The sequence below is a fragment of the Chiloscyllium punctatum genome, chromosome 1, assembly GCF_047496795.1.
Source record: "Chiloscyllium punctatum isolate Juve2018m chromosome 1, sChiPun1.3, whole genome shotgun sequence".
Classification (NCBI taxonomy): domain Eukaryota; kingdom Metazoa; phylum Chordata; class Chondrichthyes; order Orectolobiformes; family Hemiscylliidae; genus Chiloscyllium; species Chiloscyllium punctatum.
In genome coordinates, this window is record NC_092739.1 from 115,141,909 (window position 1) to 115,165,596 (window position 23,688).

The 23,688-nt window shown below is 41.1% G+C and overlaps 1 protein-coding gene across 5 annotated transcripts in view; it reads left to right on the plus strand.

The window, feature by feature from the left end:
- ubap2a (ubiquitin associated protein 2a) overlaps nucleotides 1-23,688 on the plus strand; it is a 114,272-nt gene that overhangs the window by 11,059 nt on the left and 79,525 nt on the right. For 3 of the 5 annotated variants that reach the window (XM_072572817.1, XM_072572827.1, XM_072572853.1), the window contains exons 2-6: nucleotides 6,042-6,168; nucleotides 6,420-6,497; nucleotides 7,277-7,387; nucleotides 12,897-13,050; nucleotides 13,145-13,222. In XM_072572817.1, the coding sequence (XP_072428918.1) occupies nucleotides 6,079-6,168; nucleotides 6,420-6,497; nucleotides 7,277-7,387; nucleotides 12,897-13,050; nucleotides 13,145-13,222 (511 nt within the window). In that variant the 5' untranslated portion in view covers nucleotides 6,042-6,078. The remainder of the gene's footprint in view (nucleotides 1-6,041; nucleotides 6,169-6,419; nucleotides 6,498-7,276; nucleotides 7,388-12,896; nucleotides 13,051-13,144; nucleotides 13,223-23,688) is intronic. The other 2 variants (XM_072572835.1, XM_072572843.1) reach the window with 1 other exon arrangement.

Sequence of the window (23,688 nt, forward strand, 5' to 3'; positions counted from 1 at the left end):
GACTGATTTGTAAAGTTAGACCACATAGGATCTATGGAGAGCTAGCCAATTGGATGCAAAATTAGCTTGAAAGTACGAGACAGAATTGGTGTCACAGATAGACAGGGTGGTGAAGGTGGTTTTTTGGCATGCTTGCTTTTGATCAAAGCATTAAATTGGAGTTGGGACATAATGTTAGAGCTGTGCAAGACATTGGTTAAGCCACTTTGGAGTGTTGCGTACAATTCTGATGACCCTGCTATCGAAAGGATGCTATTAAACTTTAAAGGATGTTCCCAAGACTGGAAGGTTTGAATTAGAAGGAAAGGCTGGCAAGGCCTCCTAGAGTGTAAGAGGTTCAGGGGTGACCTTTTTAGAGGTTTTAAAATTTATGAAGGATAGATTAGGTGAATAACTGAGGCTTTTTTTTTATCCAGGGTAGGCAATTCCAAAACTATTGGGCATAGGTTTGGGTGAGAGGGGAAGGATTTAAAAGGGACCGGAGGGGCACCAGTTTCTCACGCAGTGGTGAGTACGTTGAATGAGTTGCTGGAGGAAGTGATGGAGCAGAGAACAACTATTTTTTTACAAAAGCATTTGGACAGGTACATGGCTAAGTCGGGTTTAGAGGGCTGTGGCCAAATGTAGCCAAATGGGGCTGCTTCAGATTTGGAATGAGTTGGGCAGATGAATCTGTTTTTGTGCTGTATGACTCTTTGACCTTCATGGTCAGTTTTGATCACTGAATCTGTGTAAGACTGGAGTAGGATTGACTTTTGGAATCTCAGCATTGAGAGATCCACACAACTGGCAGGAAAGTGGAGCTGAAACGCATTAGGTGTGATTGCACTGAGTAAGTGTGAAGTGCTGTTATGGCCACTTCCTGCTTTCTCTTGTTTCTTTTCTACCTGTAGTGTAGCATCCAACTGATGCCGTATTAAGTATACCTTGTACTACTGCTCCTGAAGTGGTATTCTGCACTTTGTATTGAACCAGTGTTGGCTTGATGAAATTAGTGCTGGAAAGCAGTTCAGCTGTTCATGGCCAACAGTGCCTCATGAATGGCCTCTGGGCTGAACATATAGAAACCATGTTATTGCTACTAACCTGCTTCACCTGAACGCCATGCTCATTATCAAGATCTACAGGATACTTCTGGGCACTGGATCAATTCTGCAATGTTGGGTACCTCCTTTTAAATTATGGCAAATACTGAAAATGAAATTCAGCATCTACATCACTTCTGACTTTGCCATCTGAAGTGTGTTCAATGATGACCTTGTGCCAGGCACTTAGGTTATATTTTAGAGCTCTAGTGCTATCTGGCCTTTTGTGCATATCTGGGACATGGGCAAATTACAACAGACATCATAAAACCCAAGAGAAATATTGCCAGGAATGCCCTCAAAAATCCTGCAAATCTAAAGGTGGGATAATATTGGTATTCTTTCTAGCCAACATTAAGGCTCTGAGAAAGTGAGGCAGAGTCGAAGAGTGTGGTGCTGGAGAAGCACAGCTAGTCATGCAGCATCTGAGGAGCAGGTGAGTCGATGTTTCGAGCATAAGCTCTTCATCAGGAATGAAGGAGGACAGCATTATGTGCTGTCAGTCAGGTGTGTTCAGCAGGCCACATCTACAGGTTTGAAACAAGACTTCTAAATTACAAGCTTATCACACCAAGTGGATGCCATGTGGACAAACTGCCTTGAGACTCCCTCCAACCCTCCTTTGGCAAAAAGATACTCTCACTAGTTGGAGGGATAGTTTCTCTTCTGAGCCTGCCAAACTAGAGAAGTGTGTGCAAATTTGTCAAACATTTCAGCATCATGTGCAGGTGGAGCCTGGCTTCAAACTTGAATGAACGTGTAAAACCTCAAACATTGCACCTGCCTCTTAAAATACCACTTGCCCTATCTATGGTGGACTTAGCTACTGCAAACCACATCTCAAGTGGAAGAAAGTCATTCTGACTCAAGGAACTACTGAAGATGGCAACCCTAAGAAGGAAAATTGTCTCAATTTGGGCAATGGATTAAGCAAGCCACCTTGTTGTGCTGCTTTGAAGTAAATGTGTCATTTCTCCATGACTAAGATGCCACTATTCAGCCAACCATAATCTTTTCTAGTACAAATGAGCAATGTGATAGTGTCACTGTGATGCCAGGTATATCACGTGTACATCTCAATGACTTGCAGACTATATTGAAAATGTTGCACTGACTTTGGGCAATTGCACTTAGTCATTGCTGGCCATACTCAGGATACAGGGTCCAGCAGTAGGTTTATTTCTGTAGTTGGAGAGCACTTCAACGATTGCCACTGTATTGGAAACCAGTAAGGTTCAGTTGGCCTGCAATGTTTCACTATCATGTGCTATAATCTACATGTCCTTTCACAGAGCTGCATTTGGTGAAAGAAAATGTGTGTATTGCTCCCTTTTTAGTAGCAGAAGGGTTCATAAAGACTCTCAATTCTTGCTGAAACCCAAAGCAAACACCTTGACCAATTGCTCTGCTTGCTTGATAGAATGCTAATAATCTGGCCAAGGTTGAGTTAAAGAATGAAGCTGCAACTTGCTGCCAATCAGGTATCCAACTAATCAGCCTGTTTTCATGTTGCCTAATTTTCTTTTTAAGGGATGTGGGGTGTCGCTGGTTAGGCCAGCATTTATTGCCTATCCCTACTTGTCCAGAGGGCAGATAAGTGCCAATCACATTGGTGTGTTGTAGGGGTCACGTAGGAAGTCTTGGTGCAATTGTAAATGGTACAACTGTGTCCACTTCTGGAGTACTGAGCAGTTGTGAATCGCTTATTTTAGGAAAGATGTCATTTAATTGGTAGCCTTTTAGAGAATTTTCACCATGGTCCCTGATATCCTGGTGGTTAAGTGGGTCGGGACTCAGATTACCATTCATTGTTCTAAACTCTCGTGAACAAATTGAAACACGTGATTCTTAAGGGACTTGACAAGGTAAATGCTGAGAGGATGTTTGTCCTTGTGGACTTCTCTCAGAAGACAGAGCATAATATCAGAACAAAGGGTGCTATTTAAAATTGATTTATTTCTCAGGATTGTGTGTTTGGAACTCTGTCACGCAAACCTGTGGGAGCAGAGTCAGAGTATAGATACAGACCTTTTTACTCCAACTTGTCCGTGTTGACAAGATATCTTAACTTAATCTAGTCCCATTTGCCAGCATTTGGCCTGTATCAGTAAACCCTTCCTATTTATGTACCCATCCAGATGCCGTTTAAATGTTCTAATTGTACCAGCCTCCTCCATTTCCTCTGGCAGCTTATTCTATGTAGGCATCAACTTCTGCATGAAACAGTTGCCCCTTAGGTCTCTCAAATCTTTCCTCTCTCATCCTAAACCTATGGCCTCTAGTTTTGCACTCCCATATACACTCCTCCTACCTGTGTCCCTCATGATTTTATAAACCTCTGAAAGGTCACATTTGATACTCCAAAGGAAATAGCCCCAGCCTATTCAGCCTCTCTATAGCTGAAACCTTCTGACCCTGGCAACATGCTTGTAAATCTTTTCTGAACCCTTTCAAGTTTCACAACATCCTTCCTGTAGCAGGGAGATCAGAATTGAACGCAGGATTCCAAAAGTGGTCTAACTGATGTCCTGTACAGGATTAGTGGTGCTGGAAGAGCACAGCAGTTCAGGCAGCATCCAACGAGCAGCGAAATCAACGTTTCGGGCAAAAGCCCTGGTTTTCAGCATCTGCAGTCATTGTTTTTACCTTGATGTCCTGTACAGCCGCAACATGACCTCCTAACTCCTGTACTCAATACTCTGACCAATAATGGAAAGCAAACCACTCACCACCATCTCTATCCTATCTACCTGCAACTCTACTTTAATGGAGCTATGAATCTGTACTCAAAGGTCTCTTTGTTCAGCATCTCTCCCCAGAACCTTACCATTAACTATATAAGTCCTGCCCTGATTTGCCTTTCCAACATCCAACTCCTCACATTTATCTAAATTAACCCTCCATCTGCCATTCCTTGGCCCACTGGCCTGTCTGTCAAGATCCTGTTGTACTCTGAGGTAACTTTTGCTGTCCACTGTATCTCTGTTTTTGGTGTCATCTGCAAACTTACTAGCCGTATCTCTATCTTTACATCCAATCGCTTTTATATAAATGACAAAAAGCAGTGGACCCAGCACTGATCCTTGTGGCATATTGCTGGTCACAGATCTCCAGTCTGAAAAGCAACCCCCTTCTACCATCCTCTTTTCATGCCAGTTCTGTATCCAAATGGCCAGTTCTCCATATTTTCCATGTGATATAACCTTGCTAACCAGTTTACTATGGGGAACCTTGTCAAATCCCTCATTCTAATCCATGTAGATCACATGTACTGCTCTACCATCATCAATCCTTTGTTACTTCAAAAACTCAAGGTCCATGAGACGTGGTTTCCCCGACAGAAAGCTGTGTTGACTATGCCTAATCAGTCCTTGCCTTTCCAAATAAGTGTGAATCCTGTCCCTCAGGATTCCCTCCCAACAACTTGTCCACCACCAGTGGTCTTTTACGGCCTGCAGTAAATAGATTCTTGATCAGTAGGGCAATAAATGGTTTTGGGGAAAGGGCAGGAAAATGGACATGAAGAATGCTGATCAGCCATGGTACTATTGAATTGCAGACTATGCTTGAGTGGCCCCCATGGTACTGCTTCCTATGGTCTTAAGTGACTAGTTCTATATAGTTTTGATTTTGTTTATCTGAGGATGTAAATACATTTGAGGCTGAGTGTTTACTCAGCGAATACTTGGTGTAGAAATTGGACAAGTTGAGCCAGTAGCCATTGGAGTTTGGAAGAATGAAAAATCATTTTATTTGATGAATACAAGATTCTAGGGGGGAGCTTGAGAAGGTTAAAGGTGAAATGATAGCTGAGGGCACAACAGTGCATTCAAGAGGCTGAGATTTGTGGATAGTGTTGCACAAAGTGGTCACCTTTCAACCTAAAGAAGTGCAGGCATTGTGAGAATGGATGACCACTGGGCTGGTAGTGAGGGCATCAGTCCTCTAAGGTCATTTCTGCAAATGTAGTTTTGGTCTGGTTGTGGGAAGGAGGAAAGAAAGGGATAAGAGGGGGGGAGAAAGATGACCTGTTGTCAGTATCGATCAGTGAGGGGAATAGACAGGTGAATACAACATGGGTTGTTTTTTTTTTCCCTGGGTGTAGGTTCAAAAAGGTCATGAAATGTTGTGAACAGCCAGAGATTGTTCCGTGTTTGGGGAGATGAGGTCCTGTAGGAAGACTTCAGAGAATTAGGATTTGTGCCTCTCCTCCATCTACAAGATACAAATCGAGCATTTGATGGAAACTTGATCAATGGTAAATAGGTGCCGGAGTAGCAGATGGAGTTTAATTTAGATAAATGATGTGTTGCATTTTGGGGCTTGGATAGGGTCTTTTCCCTGGGGATTTAACCACTTTTGAGTTTTAAGGCATCCAGCACTCTGCTGTGTAGTATGGGCACTTTAAGATAACACTTTATTTCCCCAAGTTCACTAGCTTCCATATTCCCCTCCACAATAAACACAGGTGAAATATTAAACAAGTATTTTTCATCAATCAATAAACTTTTTAAATGGCACCTGAATGGAAGGGTTTAGAGGGATGTGAGCCAAATGCAGGCAAATGGGACTAGTCCAATTAGGACCTCTCATCAGCATGGATGAGTTGGATTCAAGGGTGTCTTTCTGTATTTTATTATCTGACTCTCAATACAGGGAAACATTCTAATTCATTGCTGATATCATGTCTTGCATTCTCTGTATTATCCCAGGTTAATCTAGGTTTGTTTTCAACAGTGTTGCATTATTGACAGTGCTGGTAGCTGACATTTCATTCAATTTCTTTTTACATTTTCCCTTCAATCCACTTATCCCCAAGCCAACTGGATTTTTTTCCTAGAATTGTTGATTAGTACTGAAGGAGGCAATTCCATCTATTGACTCTTAATGGAGTTTCAAATTATTTTTAAACTGGAATACGTGCATGAGTTGTAAAACTTAATGTTCCTTTTACAGATTTTCTATTTTGTACATTGTTTTGTATATACTGTATATGATGTCTTCAGTGGGCAATGACCGATCTCGTGGCACTCGGGACAAGATACAGACTCAGACATGCGCACAGATACAGAAACCAGTACAGGTAAGGGGCTGAATTGCTTATCAGTGCAAATCTAGTTAGGCAGGCAAATGAACTTCAAAAATAGTATTATACTTTAATTATGTATGGACTTTTTTCCTAATTTGTTTTAACAATTTCCCTCTGGGAGAAAGGACTGGAGAATATTGGCTATTTTGTTTGTTTTCCAGTTACTGTTTATAGTGGTTCTTATATTTACTAGATATAAAGTAATTCCTTGAAACTCAGCATATTCTGAACTGTTGATGTTTTAGGCTACAGCAGAACAAATTCGACTTGCCCAAATGATCTATGATAAGAATGATACAGACTTTGAAGAGAAAGTGAAGCAAGTGAGTAAGACTCAACATGTAATGCAAAGTCAGTTTCTTAAAAATAGATTTCTCCCTTGCACTCATCAACAAATATCAGGTAGCTAAGTCACTTGACTAAGTTGGTATTAAATGTGTGGTTTTTCAAAGTATGGGTTGCATTTGAGATTTGTGTACTTAAATCTGAATGCATAAAATTAGGCTTGTGTGGTTGAGAAATTTGAGAGCAGGCCTCTCATGAAAACTCTGCATTAACTTTTCTTTTTCAGTCACTTGATTAAATGGTTGAATGCATTGTGTAGATGTTTCCACAGTTACTCTAATGTTGTGGTTCTGTTCGCCGAGCTGGGAATTTGTCTTGCAAACGTTTCGTCCCCTGTCTAGGTGACATCCTCAGTGCTTGGGAGCCTTCTGTGATGTTTCCTCCGGCCAGGGAATTCCTAGAGGCATGGCACTCATCCACAGATTCAATCAATAAGCACATCGACCTGGACCCAATATGTGGACCGACCACTGCAACGGACAGCTGGAACTTACAACTGGAAGTGGCGGATTCAGACCACTATAAATGCCGGAGGAAACATCACAGAAGCACTTCACAGGAGGCTCCCAAGCACTGAGGATGTCACCTAGACAGGGACGAAACGTTTGCAAGACAAATTCCCAGCTCGGCGAACAGAACCACAACAACGAGCACCCGAGCTACAAATCTTCTCCCAAACTTTGAGTTACTATAATTTCATACGATAGTTATAATTAACAGTAGAATAATACCTTATTCTTAATGGGACTTTTTTTAGTTAATGGAAGTCACTGGAAAGAACCCAGATGAAAGCATAGTTGCACTTCATGACTGCAATGGTGATGTAAACAAAGCAATCAATGTACTGCTGGAAGGAAATTCAGATACGGTGAGAACAAAGGCATTTCATTATTCATCTATGATGCTAGACTATTGAGTTTTTATTTTTGTATTTGCACAGGTTCGGAAAAGGTACATCTGACTGCACTTTAAAAGCTATTAACTTTCAAAAACTTAAAACTGAATATACTGTTGAGCTGTTACTGAAAGACTGAAAATTGTCAAATTATAAACATTTCTATATAATTGGTAGAAATGTGTTGACTGGTCCTGGGAACATTTAATCAAGGGTTTTCCAGCATACAACCCCTAACTCTCATGATTGGTTCCAGGTTTGAAGTTTTTAAATTGAATAAGTAAGGCGTTTGACAAGGTTCTCCATGGGAGACTGATTAGCAAGGTTAGATCTCATGGAATGCAGGGAGAACTAGCCACTTGGATACAGAACTGGCTCAAAGGTAGAAGACAGAGGGTGGTAGTGGAGGGTTGTTTTCCAGACTGGAGGCCTGTGACCAGTGGAGTGCCACAAGGATCGGTGCTGGGCCTTCTACTTTTTGTTATTTACATAAATGATTTGGATGTGAGCATAAGAGGTACAGTTGGTAAGTTTGCAGATGACACCAAAATTACAACAGGATCTGGACCAGATGGGCCAATGGGCTGAGAAGTGGCAGATGGAGTTTAATTCAGATAAATGAGAGGTGCTGCATTTTGGGAAAGCAAATCTTAGCAGGACTTATACACTCAATGGAAAGGTCCTAGGGAGTGTTGCTGAACAAAGAGACCTTGGAGTGCAGGTTCATAGCTCCTTGAAAGTGGAGTCGCAGGTAGATAGGATAGTGAAGAAGGCGTTTGGTATGCTTTCCTTTATTGGTCAGAGTATTGAGTACAGGAGTTGGGAGGTCATATTGCGGCTGTACAGGACATTGGTTAGGCCACTGTTGGAAAAGTGCGTGCTGTTCTGGTCTCCTTCCTATCGGAAAGATGTTGTGAAACTTGAAAGGGTTCAGAAAAGGTTTACAAAGGATGTTGCCAGGGTTGGTGGATCTGAGGTAGAGGGAGAGGCAGAACAGGCTGGGGCTGTTTTCCCTGGAGTGTTGGAGGCTGAGGGGGTGAACTTAGAGGTTTACAAAATTATGAGGGGCATGGATAGGGTAAATAGGTAAAGTCTTTTCCCTGGAGTGTGGGAGTCCAGAACTAGAGGGCATAGGTTTAGGGTGAGAGGGGAAAGATATGAGACCTAAGGGGCAACATTTTCACGCAGAGGGTGGTACGTGTATGTAATGAGCTGCCAGAGGAAGTGGTGGAGGCTGGTACAATGCAACATTTAAGAGGCAATTGGATGGGTATATGAATAGGAAGGGTTTGGAGTGATATGGGCTGGGTGCTGGCAGGTGGAACTAGCTGGGTTGGGATATATGGTCGGCATGTTCAGTTGGACCGAGGGTCTGTTTCCATACTGTACATCTGTGACTCTATTTAAAGTGAAAACAGGCTGAAAATGAATTAATTTATAGCTCATGCTCTGTGCTGCATTTGAAAACATCTACACTTCTACAAATGTAACTACTTCTGCTACTTTCAAATGTCTATTTTCAAGATCTTCAAATTGAGATAATATTCTATAATTGCTTGAATTAAAAATTAGTGTTGCCCTTTAACTTTTAAAATATTTTTAAAGTTTGGAGGGATGTGGGGGAGGAGGAAAGGGAGGGAGGAGGAGGAGGAGGAGGAGGAGAGAAGGTGGCAGGTGGGACTGAAGGGTCTATTTCCATGCTGTACATCTCTATGACTCGAAGTTGGCCATGTAGGTTAGGAAGTAGCATTCATTATTTTCTATTCTAAGATTGCTAGTGATCGAAATTTTTTTTCTCCATTCATGAGATGCAGATGTTTCTGCCTGGCCAGAATTTATTGCCTGTCTTTAGTTGCCCTTGAGAAGTTGGTGGCGAGCTGCCTTGAACCACTGCAGCGTGCTTCAAAAAGTGAGCTTGCACATAACTCTGAAATAATCTCATAGCAAGTTAATTTTGAGCAATTGATATCTTGTATCTAAACTTGATTTTTTTTTTTGTCTACGTCAAAAGTTTGGAGCATGGATAATGTGCAGGTACCAATACTCAGTTTAGATAATATATCATTTGATTCCTAGTTTACATCATTTTGTTCGATTTTGCTTTTGTTTGACAATACCTAGACAGAAGATAACCAACTTATCTGCAGGAATGAGATTGGTTGAAAAGGTATTTACTGAGACACCCAATCTCTAACCCTTTGAGGAATTGAGAGAAACTCCAGTTTGCCCCTCCTTCACAAGTGACTTCAGATCTTGAGCGTATAAGTTATGGAACTTCAACCAATTATTCTTTAAAATAAAAAGATGAGTAGGAGTCTTTTAAGTTAGGGTATGAATCCTAGATAATTACAGCCATGTGGAATGCCATGAGAAGTTAGATTGAACTCATTTCAGGTGAGCTATTGTCTGATTATAACTAAACTAACTGAAGTTCATGTTATTATGACTCTTATTTGATATCTGGGATCTTGACGGTATTTCAAGTTTGAAGTCTGCACTTTTGATGCCAACAGTTTTGCTTAGGGTTCTTTATTCTGTAAATGTTCCCTTTTTGTTTGAGATTTTTCACCATTAGTGGCAATAACCCTGTCCAGCCCCCTCAATCTTTTCTTTCAATAAGACCACTCTTCATTCTTCATGCTAATGAATAAAGGCCTTAGCTGTTCAGCAGTTCTTGATCAGTCAGTCATTGAGATATACAGCATGGAAACACACCCTTCGGTCCAACTCGTCCATGCTGACCAGATATCCGAACCTAATCTAGTCTCATTTATCAGCACTTGGCACATAGCCCTCTAATCTTTTCCTATTCATACACTCATCCAGATGCCTTTTTAAATATTGTAATTGTCCAAGCCTTCACAATTCCTCTGGCAACTCATTTCATATGTGCATCATCCTCTGCATTTTAAAAAAAGTTGTCCCTTGTCCCTTTTAAACTTTTTTCCCCTCACCCTAAACCTATGCCCTCTAGCTGTGGACTTCCCCCTCTTCTTCCACCACCCCCACCCCCCCCAGGGGAAAGACTGTCTATTTACCCTATCCATGCCCCTCATGATTTTATAAACCTATATAAGGTCACCCCTCAGCCTCTGATGCTCCAGGGAAAACAACCCCAGCCTATTCAATCTCTCCCTATAGCTCAAACCCTCCAACTCTGGCAACATCCTCGTACTTGAACCTTTTCAAGTTTTGCAACATCCTTCCGATAGGAGAGGGACCAGAATTGCACGTGGTATTCCAAACGTGGCCTAACCAGTGCCCTGTACAGCCACAATATGACCTCCCAACTCCTATACTCAATGCATTGACCAGGAAAGGCAAGCATACCAAACACTGCCTTCACTGTCCAAACTACCTGCGACTCCACTTTCCAGGATCTATGAGTCTGCACTCCAAAGTCTTTGTTCAGCAACACTCCCTAGGACCTTACCATTAAGTGTGTAGGTCGTGCTAACATTTGCTTTTCCAAAATGTAGCACCCCTCATTTATCTGAACTAAATTCCATCTGCCACTCCTCAGCTTATTTGTCCATCTGATAAAGATCCTGAGGTAATCTCCTTCACTCTCCACTACATCTCCAATTTTGGTGTCATCTGCAAACTTAGTCAACCATTTGTTCCCAGGAACCAGGCTGCTGAGCCTCTCTTGAGCTGCTTCCACTGCTGGCTGCTTCAATTGAAAGGAAGTTAATAACATCAAGAAGACATGAGAACAGTATGTGAACATATTCAAGATATGAGCAATTAAAAATGTAACAGGAAGGGATAGAAAATGTATGGAGATGACTGCAACAAAATTAGAGCCAAAGTAATAGTTAAGAACCCTAATGCTTAAGGCAGGTGGTGGTGTTATCCTGTGTTGAACCAAATTGGTCAGAGACTATCCGACTAAAAGAAGCAGTGAAACCTAGATGTAGATCAGCATATTGGATTTTTTGGGGATCAGCAGATGACTAAAATGTTAATAGATATGGAAATTGAAAGTAAATTGGTAAGCTATATAAATACAAAAGCCATAGCCTCTACAGGCGTATAAAAAAAAAAAGCTAAAACAATTGTGGATACAGGATCTGTTGGCCTGAATCCAGCTGTTTCTTTTTGAAAAGGAAGTGGTTGCACTGATAGAAGCATTACTTGAAATATTCTAGAACTAGATAGATTCCAGGAACATTTCAGTAAATTAGAAAACTTCTATTGTGACACCTCTCCAAGAAGGGAGGGAGACCAAGCAGGAAACTATAGGCCAATTAACCCAACATCACCCATTGGGACTATTATGCTAGAAATTCCAGGGCATTTAGCCAAGTTTTTCACGCAGTCAGCATGGTTTTGTGAAAGGGCAATGATGTTTGACAAATTTTGCTAGTGTTCTCGGAGGGTATAACAAGCAGAGTTGACAGTGAAACTAGTAGATATAGGGCATATGGATTTCCAGCAAGCATTTGATGTCCCATAAAATAATGGATCTCACTGTATGGGGCAATGTATTGACATGGATTGGTTTACATTTTGAAGGTAGAGTTAGGATTCATGGCTCTTATCATTTTGGAAAGGTGTAACTCGTAGAATGTCATGACGATCAATCCTAAAGGCTCAATTATCTGTTAATGATTTGAAAGAGGATAATGTATCAAAATTTGTTAAATGAACAATGAGGAATTTGCAAGGATATAAAATGGAATGTTGTAGCAAAGAGGGGGAAGAAGCAAAAAGCAGACTATTTACATGAAGAGAAACTCCCAAAATAGTGCTGTGCAAAGGGAGTGTTCTTAAAATGCAAAATTAGCAACAAATAAGTTAGGCAAATGGTCCAACAAATAAATTTAGGCAAATGCAATTTCAGCCTCTATTGTTACGGGGTTGTCATTTAAAGATTGAAGCCTTCCTATAACAGAATAGGTTGATGGTGTGGCCACTTCAGTATTATGTGCAGTTTTTAAGGCTGTATTTAAAGGATGCACTGGCGTTGGAGGCCTGCTAGTCCGACTGCTGGGATGAAGGTGTAAACTAACTGGGGACTGCTCAACAGGTCAGTCCTTCATTCATTAGAAGAATGAGGATGATATTTTTGACCTGTCCAAGATTTTTTTGGCAGTGCTTGATGGGGTAAATGTTGAGATGTTTCCAGTAATAGGGCAAACTCAAACTAGGAGACATAACTACAGAATAAGGGGAAATTTGTCCCAAACTGACATGAAAAGAAATCTCTTCTCCCAGACAGCAGCGAATGTCTGGAATTCTGTATTCCTCTATGTTCTGGAGGCCAAATCACTAAGAATGGAGGAGTAGATTTTTGAATAGAAATACAAGTTGAGGGCTGAGATGAGCTGGCATGAAGAATTAGTTCAGTCCTGATCTTGTTGAAAGGCAGGCTTGAGGTGCAATTCCTGTTTCTTAAGCTGTTTGTAAATTGTTATGGATGTGGAATTACAGAATTTGGTTTAAAGCTGAAGTGATTTGATTGGGTGTCATTGTACAGACTTCATGGGAGACTGTAGGCAAAAAGAAGAGTCTTGGAACTGGAAAAGATGGCCTTCTAGAAAATAAAGAAAACCGAGAGAAGCGTGGAGATAAAGCAATTCGGGGTCGTGCAGCCTCTTCTAGACGAGGGAGAGGAAGTCAAGGCAGGGACTGTAAGTATTTCATTTATATGTAACACTGAGCCAGTTGTTTGCTGTTTCTGCTGAAGTGCATATTTCCTGAACTTTCCATGTTTTCAATTTTCAGACAGAGTTGAGGAAAATGGTGTGGATGTTAGTCCAGGTGATAAATATGCAGAGCGAGGCAGGCGTGGCCGTGGCAGAGGTGAGACAGGAAGAAAGCAGTAATCTTGACTGTATTACTGTTTATACACTACTATCACTTGAATTTCATTAATATTACTTAAGATAATAACTGGAAATATAACTGGTTCATCAAGCTTCTAATCATGTATGATGGTTATGGCATAATTTTTCACTCTCTACTCAACCACTATGATCTCTTGAGGCAATCAAATTTTAAGCTAATTATGGAAAGAGGTCTTAAGTATGCTCAAAGAATTCTTTAGGAATGTGCTCCTCAGCAGTTCCTTTTTTTTTTCTCTCTGGTCTTTCAGAAATCACTTAACATGCATACTGTACCTTTGTTGTTGGATGCCATCTGTTATCCTGATTGTTAAGAAGCCCCAGTCTTCTCAGCTGAGTGATTTCTGACTGCTCTACCTCTTAATAATTATCAACTGTTTTGAGAAGTTTGTCTGTAACATTTTGATCTGTTTGATCGTATTAATCTGTTTATATTCTGGGTGATGTGGTTTAACTTTGGTTCATCTGATCAACAGGTAGGTTAATGCTGCCTTTGATTTTCTCTAACTTTTAATACTATGATTGCTTAAGCATGTTGAAAAAATGGAAAACCTTAAAGTTTGCTCCTACTTTTGGTTTTCTTCACTACAGGTTCTAATACCTTGCCTGATATGGCTGTGTTGGGAAAGCAGACTCTTGAACAGTGACTAAACCGGGAAGAAACTATATTTGATGAGCTGATTTTTAAAAAAAAATCGAAATCTGTTTTTGAAAAATTTTGAAAACAGTCATGAATCATGGAAATCATCCCTTGTCCAAAATCCTGGAAACCTGATCTTGGGGCAAAGTTAAAAATCGCAGCAGGTTATACTCCAGTAGGTTTATTTGGAAGTACAAACTTTAGGAGTGCTGCTCCTTCAGATAGCTCGTGGGACAGATTATAGGACCTAGAGTTTATAGTGAAAGTCAAAGTACTATACAACTGGTGCAATGTATTGAACAAACCTAGATTGCTGTTCAGACTAATTATTTAGAATGGGGTTGCAGGTTTTGATTAATATGTCAATCCCGGAACTACTTTCAAGTCACATTCCCGAGATAACTTAAGGTGACATCTTAAAATGACATCCTAACTCAGACTATGCATTAAAGGTGTGAGGTTAGAGTCTGTACCCCAAACTTAAAGCAGACTGGTTCTATTTCTAAAGTAGGAATTGATAAAATGTCACGTAGATGGACTGCCAACAGCTTGTATGCTTATTGAACCAAATAGACACTATCTACAAATACAAGTCTGTTCATGCAAATTCACCCCATGGGGTGAATTGGGGCAAATGGAGAAAGACTGCTGTAGACTACAGACCAGAGGGATTTGAGTCCTTGTTCATGAGTTACAAAAAGCTTGCATCTAAGTTCAGGAAGGCAAATGGAATGTTGCCCTTTTGAAGTAAAGGGAATGTATATAGAAATATTGAAATCCTGTTAAAATTGTACAAGGCACTAGTCAGACTAGAGCTAGAATACTAAGCAGTTCTGAATGCCTAATATAAAGCTACCTTGGCATTGGAGGCCTTCAGGAGAAGTTTCATGAGGCAGATGTGTATTTTCTTGAGGCATTGAGTAGTTTGGGCCGATACTGCGTTTAGAAGAATGCGATGTGACTTTGAGACATAGATTCTTAAGGAGTGTGACATTGTAGATATGCAAAGTGGAAGGATTTGGGATTAGCGGGTGTAGTCTCAGAATAAGAAATTGCCTATTTAAGATGAATGAGGAAGAATTTGTGTGGGTCATGAATTTGTGGAATCTTTTATTGCACAGCTGTCCAGGCTCTGTCCTTAGTATTTGTAATGTTATGATAGTTTTTTAATGAGGAAATTGTGTTATGGGGAAAAGGCAGGAAAATTATATTGAAAGTTATCAAAACAGCTCCCTGATCTAACTGGCTGGGCACACTTGATGGGCTGAGTGGCCTGTTTCTTCTGCTCCTGTGTCTTCGGGCCTAATGAAATTGTGGGCCTGATCAGGTGTGATAAAGTAAACTGGGAACTCTGCAGAAGAATGTAAAACGGTGTAGTAATTCTCTGCTGCCTTTCAGCTTAAAATAACAAAGTTATTGTTTTTTGGGGAAAAGGCAATGTTATTTCGATGTAGATAATAATGTAGACGTTAAAATAGTTTCACTGCAAGTGCCTAGGTGAAAAGTGGCTGTAGTAACCAACGAAGCTGCATGCATGTACTATATTGGAAAGTTAAAGTTCTTTTGAGTAGATCTTACAATCGTGGATGTTATTTCGAAAAGGCAGTAGGTGAGCATGCTATCCTCTTTGGAAGCCTTGTCTGATATGGATGTGTTGGAGAAATCAGGGCCTTGAAGGGTACAGAGGTTGCGGACAGATAATATTTGATGAGCTGACCTTAATGAAATCTGACCTTTGAAGTTGTCATGAGCAATGAGAATCCTTTCTTCTCTATTATTTTGGATGTGTTCAGGGAAAGTTGTAATTTCTCGGGCATGTTCTGGGGACCAAGGTTTGAATCCCATTATGGCAGATGGGAGTTTGAAATCATCAAAAATCGAGGGCTAAGAGTCTAATTATGACCATGAAACAGTTGCTGGAAGAGCACAGCCGGTCAGGCAGCATCTGATGATCAGAAGAGTTGACGTTTCGAGCATAAGCTCTCAATCAGGATGAAGAACTTGTGCTCAAAATGTCTACTTTCTTACTCCTCGGATGCTGCCTGACCGGCTGTGCTTTCCCAGCACTGCACTTCTTGATTCCGACTCTGATCTCCAGCATCTGCAGTCCTTACTTTCTCCTCCATGAAATAATTGCTGGTTGTCAGAAAAAAAAAATGTAGTTCACTAATCTTTTTAAGGAAGAAAACTGCTGTCATTGTGGTCTGGCGTACATGCGACTCTAGATTCATAGCAAGATGGTTGATTCTTAACTGCTGTCTGAGCAATTAGGTTGGGCAGTAAATGCTGATCTAATTAGCAATGCCCACAATCTATGAATGAAATGAAAGAAAGGAGAGATCACCTCATGAATTTGGGTATCTGATGTACGAAGGAGGAGACAGTAATCACTGATTATTCTAATTACGCTAAATTTTAATACTTTGAAGTTTATTCTTTATGCTGAAGTAACTTTCTGATACATGTTTTTTAATAAACATGCAGTGTACCCTAAATGAAATTTCTATATACAATTTCCTGTATGGACAATAGGGTGAAATGAAAGGTGATTTGATGGCTTGGACAGACTGTTCCTGAATACATGTTCTAGTTCCTACCTTTTTTCTGTGTACTTTCTCACTGAAAGAACACTGCATATGATGTTAGTATGTTTTACCATTCTCCTAAGGTTGAAAAGTATGTCCTGATGTATAACCTAGTTCTAACCTTGGATGATTTGAGGTTGTAATTGTTACTTCTCTTTAACCTGTTTGTTTTACACCACAAAATTTTTCATGTTTGTTTTGACTTCCTATTCAGTTATTTTCTGGTTCAATGAAGTAGAGTAGCTCTTTGGAATTATTTTCATAATTTGGCTGCTTCAGTTTGGAAGCTGGCCTTGCTGCCTTCACCTGTATTCTTTCCAAAGCCCCTTGCCTACTTCAACATATGCAGCACATTCAACTTGAACAACTGAAGTACCTTTTAAATATGTTCATGAAATTTCTCACCAGGATGATCAGCATATGTTTATTGTGTGTTCTCTGCTGAGGTGAACACCTCTAGAGTTCTTGAATTTTCACTTGAAGGTTGCAGAGTTTGTTTTTTCTAAAGTGCTTTTGAATTGGAGACTGAGACTCTCAATAAACTCTCTCCACCTGAACCCCTGTATCTGATGTTTTACCTGTACTCAACCTGTTCATTAAGAACTGCTCCTGTGACTTCAACTTAACTTCTTTGCTCTCAGCTAAGCTGTCTCCTTCTGAACTTTCTGAACTTAGTGCACGCTCTGCTGCCAAATCCAGTCCTAACTTTGTAGTAAAGCCCACTGACCAAGGACAGTGCTGTTGTTTGGTGTACTGACCTCCCATGTTACCTCCATTCCATTTCTCCATTTTCATTATCTGTTATGCTCTGTTCTGATGACGCCTTCTGCAGGGGGCTTATTTTCTCAACTGAAAATTCCTTGCTGTCATGGTCGTTAGCTGTGTCTGACTGGTTTTCCCCATATATCTGCCTTCAATCCCTTTCCTTTTCCACGATAATGATGGGGTCTCTCCAACCTGTGCAGTCAAAGGATCATAAACCACTGCATCCAGAAGGAGGCCACCACCAGACACCCTTGTCTGCATTCCGCAGATTGTTGCTTCGAGGACACCCTAGTCACTGCTCCATTCCCAGCACCCCACAGGACCTTAGGCAAGTTTTGCACCTTCTGCAATTTAATGTTTCCTCTTTCCTCACTATCCAAGGTCCCAGGCACGCATTCCAAGTGAAGTAATGATTTACCTGCACCTTACTCCATTTAGTGTCCATGTATTTGTTGTTCGCGATACAATTTTCTACTTTGGGAAGATGAAATGCAGTTTGGGTGATCACTTTCCTCTGTCTCTGTAAATATGACCCTGAGCTTCTGGTTGCCTGTCACGTCAACGCAGTACTTTGCTTCCTAGCCAGCATTTCTGTCTCTGGCCTGCTGCAGTGTTCCAGAAAGCCTTGATGCAAACTGGAATGCAACACCATGTCTTCTGCTTGGAGACATGACAGCCTTCAGAACACATTATCATGTTAAATAATGTTAACTGCATGACTATTACCTCCTATGTCTATTAACCACCCCCACAGCTCAGATCCTGTCAAGACATGGCTTGCTTTCAGCACAGACAACCCATTTCAGTCATGCATAGCTGTCATTACCAGTTACCTAGCTTTTTCCCTTTGGCTTCTTATCTTATTCCCTTTTTGTCTGCTTCACTTTCTTTCTCTGGGCTTCCTGTCCACCTACCTGCTTAGTACTTCCTCCACCTCTTCCTTCTGATCATCAGTGTACATACTACTTTGATGTAACTGCTATGAGTTTTAAAGAGGATCACTGTACTCAAAACTTTGTTTTCTGCCTGCAGATGTTGCTAGAACAGCTGAATTTCTCCAGCAAACTTTGAGAATATGTTTGGCTCAGGTTGAGTTTCTGGATGTAGGTTTGTTCACTGAGCTGAAAGGTTCTGTTTCGTGAAACCGAACCTTTTCAGTTCAGTGAGCAAACGTTCATCCTGATTTTCTCCAATTTCTTGTCCTGAAGGTAAGAGTAAAGTTGCCCGTGTTTTAAACCATAGGGCTCTGAAACAGATGACAATGGTGATGGTTTGACCTGAGTGTCACCACGCCTCAGGTGAGGGGAGGTTGAGAAGGAGACTCCTTTGTGGTAACCTCAGCCAGTGTGCCTTGAACCTAAGCTGGTGGCATCACTGCATTGCAAGCTAGCTGTTGGTTCCTCAAAAATTCTATTCTGGATGTTAACATTTCTAAATTAACAACACTAGTTGTTTAGTTGGGACTGACTTCTGCCTTCAGGTTTCAAGTAATTTAGTTTTATACTAAGCTTGATATTTTTGTTTTTGCCGTAGTTGAGTTGATTTGGAGATTGCAAAATGGTCTGCAGTTGGGTCAGACAAGTGAATGTTTTTTTTTAATGTTCATTAACTGGGTGAGGGCATTATTGGCTAGACCAGCATTTATTGCCCAGCCCTAATTGCTTAGAGGACAGTTAAGAGTAGGACTGGAGTCATATGAAGACCAAACTAGGTAAGGATACCAGGTTTACTTAACTAAACAACATTAGTGAATCAGGTGTGTTTCCAACAATTTGTAATGGGTTTATGGTCACCAATAGACTCTTCAGATTTTTTTATTGAATTCAGATTCCACTATCTGTCTTGGCAGGATGTGAACCTGGGTATCTGGAATGTTATTTGGGTCTCTGGATTAACCATCCAATAATACCGCTATGCCATTGCTTCCCCCACACCATGAATTTTGGTGCTGCCTGTAAAAGGCAGCTTCTACTAAACAGGTATACAGTCCAGTTTCAATGAGCATTTACTGCTTATGACCTGGGATAAAATAATAATGAGACTCATTATCCATGCAATACTGTTTCGGATTTTGTTGATTAGTTTGGGACAATTCCAAAATCAAAATGGGAAATTATTATTTATTTGTTGTTCCATATCATTTTGATTTATCTGAAGTTCATCTATTCTTACTAACTTGTAACAAGTTGACTTAGACAATAGACAATAGATGCAGGAGTAGGCCATTCTGCCCTTCGAGCCTGCACCGCCATTCAATATGATCATGGCTGATCATTCCTAATCAGTATCCTGTTCCAGCCTTATCTCCATACCCCTTGACTCCACTATCTTTAAGAGCTCTATCCAATTCTTTCTTAAAAGAATCCAGAGACTGGGCCTCCACTGCCCTCTGGGGCAGAGCATTCCACACAGCCACCACTCTCTGGGTGAAGTAGTTTCTCCTCATCTCTGTCCTAAATGGTCTACCCCGTATTTTTAAGTTGTGTCCTCTGGTTCGGCACTCCCCCATCAACGGAAATATGTTCCCTCCTGCCAGTGTGTCCAGTCCTTTCATAAGCCTATACGTTTCAATCAGATCCCCTATCAGTCTTCTAAACTCAAGGGTATACAAGCCCAGTCGCTTCAGTCTTTCAGTGTAAGGCAATCCTGCCATTCCAGGAATTGACCTCGTGAACCTACGCTGCACTCCCTCAATAGCCAGACTTCCTAGGATGTAACTTGTTTTTTCAAGTTCTCTTTATGATATGTTCGTATTTCATATTCCAATAAATATTTCCTGTTTCTAACCTGTTGACCTAGATCTAATATTAAGTGAACGTGACTGTTTGTTTGAAAATAGATCATTATTTTTGGAGTTAAAACTAAACTTAAGCGCTGAAATTCCTCAACTATTCTTTTATAGTTGAGGAAACTGCTCACTCTGCCAAAACTTGCTCCCTGTCACTTACAAAATTTCCACCTCAATAAGAAAACCTGACAAACCTCCTTTTCATTGATCTAACATAGTCATAGAGATGTACAGCATGAAAACAGACCTTTCGGTCCAACCTGTCCACACCGAACAGAGATCCCAATCCAATCTAGGCCCACCTGTCAGCACCCGGCCCATATCACTCCAAACCCTTCCTATTCATATACCAATCAAAATGCCTCTTAAATGTTGCAATTGTACCAACCTCCATCACTTCCTCTGGCAGCTCATTCCATACACGTACCACCCTCTGTGTGAAAAAGTTGCCCCTTGGGTCTCTTTTATCTTTCCATTCACACTAAACCTATGCCCTCTAGTTCTGGACTCCCCAACCCTAGGGAAAAGACTTCGTCTATTTACCCTATCCATGCCCCTCATAATTTTGTAAACTTCTAAGGTAACCCATCAGCCTCCAACGCTCCAGGGAAAACAGCCCCAGCCTGTTCAGCGCCTCCCTATAGCTCAAATGCTCTGACCTTGGAAACATCCTTGTAAATCTTTTCTGAACCCTTTCAAGTTTCGCAACATCTTTCTGATAGGAAGGAGACCAGAATTGCACGCAATATTCCAACAGTGGCCTAACCAGTGTCCTGTACAGCCACAACATGACCTTGAAACTCCTGTACTCAATACTCTGACCAACAAAGGAAAGCATACCAAACGCCTTCTTCACTATCCTATCTACCTGTGACTCCACTTTAAAGGAGCTATGTACCTGCACTCCAAGGTCTCTTTGTTCAGCAATACTCCCTCGAACCTTACCATTAAGAGTACAAGTCCTGCTAAAATTTGCTTTCCCAAATGCAGCACCTTGCATTTATCTGAATTAAACTCCATCTGCCACTTCTCAGCCCATTGGCCTATCTGGTCAAGATCCTGTTGTAATCGGAGGTAACGTTCTTCGCTGTCCGCTACACCTCCAATTTTGGTGTCATCTGCAAACTAACTAACTGTACTTCTTATGCTTGCGTCCAAATCATTTACGTAAAAGACAAAAAGTAGAGGACCCAGCACTGATTCTTGTGGCACTCCACTGGTCACAGGCCTCTAGTCTGAAAGACAACCCTCCATTTTTCACAATATTCTGCAGCCATTCTGTTCTGCTATTATTTTTCGGCTTGTGGGGCGTTAAGCAGTGGTTTGTATTAGAGACATTTTGGTAGTAAGTGTTATCTGAGGCATTGATGCAGGAAGTACAGCTGTTCATGGTGGCGCTCAGTCAGATGGCATTGGTTTCCCATCATCAGACTAGTTTTAGTGTATATTGCACCCATAAATGTTTGGAGAACTTCAACCTGAGCCACAAATCTTCTAAAGAATTGCAAAGCTAGAATATCTTTCCTTGGATAAGGAGACTAAATCTGCACGTAATTTTTCAGGTGCAGTCTTACCAATGCCCTAAACAGCTGCAGTAAGATGATCTTGGCTCCTGTATTTTAATCTTCTTGCTATGAAGGCCAACATACCATTTTCACACTTCACCATTTGCTATACCTGCATGCTTACTTTCGGCAACTGGTGTACAAGGACACCTAGGAGATGACATGCAGTTTCCTCACCTGAACTATTAACCCATAGCATCCCTATATTGCGGAAGCAAGCCGTTTAACCCATCGTGTCCACATTATACCCTGCTAGGAGCATCTAACCCAAACAGCTCGGGGTCACAGTGTAAGAATAAGGGGTAAATCATTTAGGACTGATATATGGAAGAATTTCTTCAGAGAGTTGTGAACCTATAGGATTGTCTAGCACACAAAGCTGTTGGAGCCAGTTTGTTAAATATATTCAAGAGGTGAGCTGGATGTGACCCTTTTGACTAAAAGGATCAAGGGGCAATGGACAGAAAGCAGGAATAGAATACTGAAATTCCATGATCATATTGAATGGTGGTGCAGGCCGGAAGGGCCAAATGGCCTACTGTTGTACCTATTTTCTATGTAGAGTCCTACACCCAAACATATTTAGCTGTCTTATTAATGATTTTCTGTCATAAAATCAGATAATTGCACATGTTCAGTGCCACTTGCAATTCCTCAGACACTGAATTAGTCTGTGTCCAAATGCAACAGACCAGAATAATATCCAGGCCTGAGCTGACAAGCACATCTGAGGCAGGAGGGTACATCAGAACCCAATAACAGGGTCGTGTGCTTGGGTCAGAGGTAGGGCCTGAGGCCAGGGCCAGGACCAGCAGCAGGGTGATTCAGAACAAGAACAATACAGCGCAGGAACAGGCCATTTGGCCCTCCAAGCCTACTTGCCACATTTAACCTGTTTATTAACCGAATCCATATCCCTCTATTCCCTTCCTACTCATGTGTTTATCCCTTTCTCTGGCCCTACTGGAAAGTGGCAAGTAACATTCACGGCACAAACGTGTCAGGTAACTATCATCTCCAACAGAAGAGATTCTAACCATCATCCCTTGACTTTCAAAAGACAATACTATTGCTGAATCCTCCACTAACAACATTCTCGGGTTACCAGTAAACAGAAACTGAACTGGATTAGCTATGTAAATACTTTGGTTACAAGTGCAGGTCAGACATTAGGAATTCAGCAGCAAGTAATGAAGGGCTTATGTCCAAAATGTCAATTCTCCTGCTCCTCAGATGCTGCCTGACCGGCTGTGCTTTTCCAGCACCACACGTTTTGATTCTGATCTCCAGCATCTGCAGTCCTCACTTCCTCCTAGCAAGTAACACATCTCTTGACTCCCAAAGCCTGTCCACCATCAACAAGTCAGGAATGTGATGAAATACTCTCCAGTCGTTTGGATGAGTACAGCCCTAACAACAATCAAAAAGCTTGATACCATTCAGGATAAAGGAGCCTGCTTGACTGACACAAAACCACAAACATTCACTCTCTCCACCACCAATACATAGTAGCAACTGTGTGCCATCTATAAAGTCACCAAGGCCCATAAAACAGCACCTTCCAAACTCATTGCCACTACCATCTAGAAGAACAAGGACAACAGATTAGTGGGTACACACCTACCTAAAAGTTCCTCTCTAAGCCATTGTTATCCTGAACTATATCACTCTTACTTCACTGTCACTGGGTCATAGTCCTGGATCTCCATCCCAAATCGCATTGTGTACACCTACACCGAATATACTGCAGCAATTGAAGAAGGTAGTTCATTATAGCTGTCTGAAAAGGGCAATCAGGGTGTTGGGTTCTTTTTCTTGAGATTCTTACACCCTTGATGCAACTGCAACATGCCAACTTCTGTGTCAAAACTTTACTAAGTACAAGCTTTCTGGAGAAACCCTTAACATACTTCGCAGTGCTAGCAGAGTCGTGTCAAAGATATCTCTAATTTTCTTTATACAGTACAAGACTTTTTTCCCATTACTGTCAGTAATGCCCACAAGACAACCCTAGCCATTCCCCTACAGTCATATGACACTCAAGACTCAATGTAGTGATCATATCATTTCCAGAAACAATGT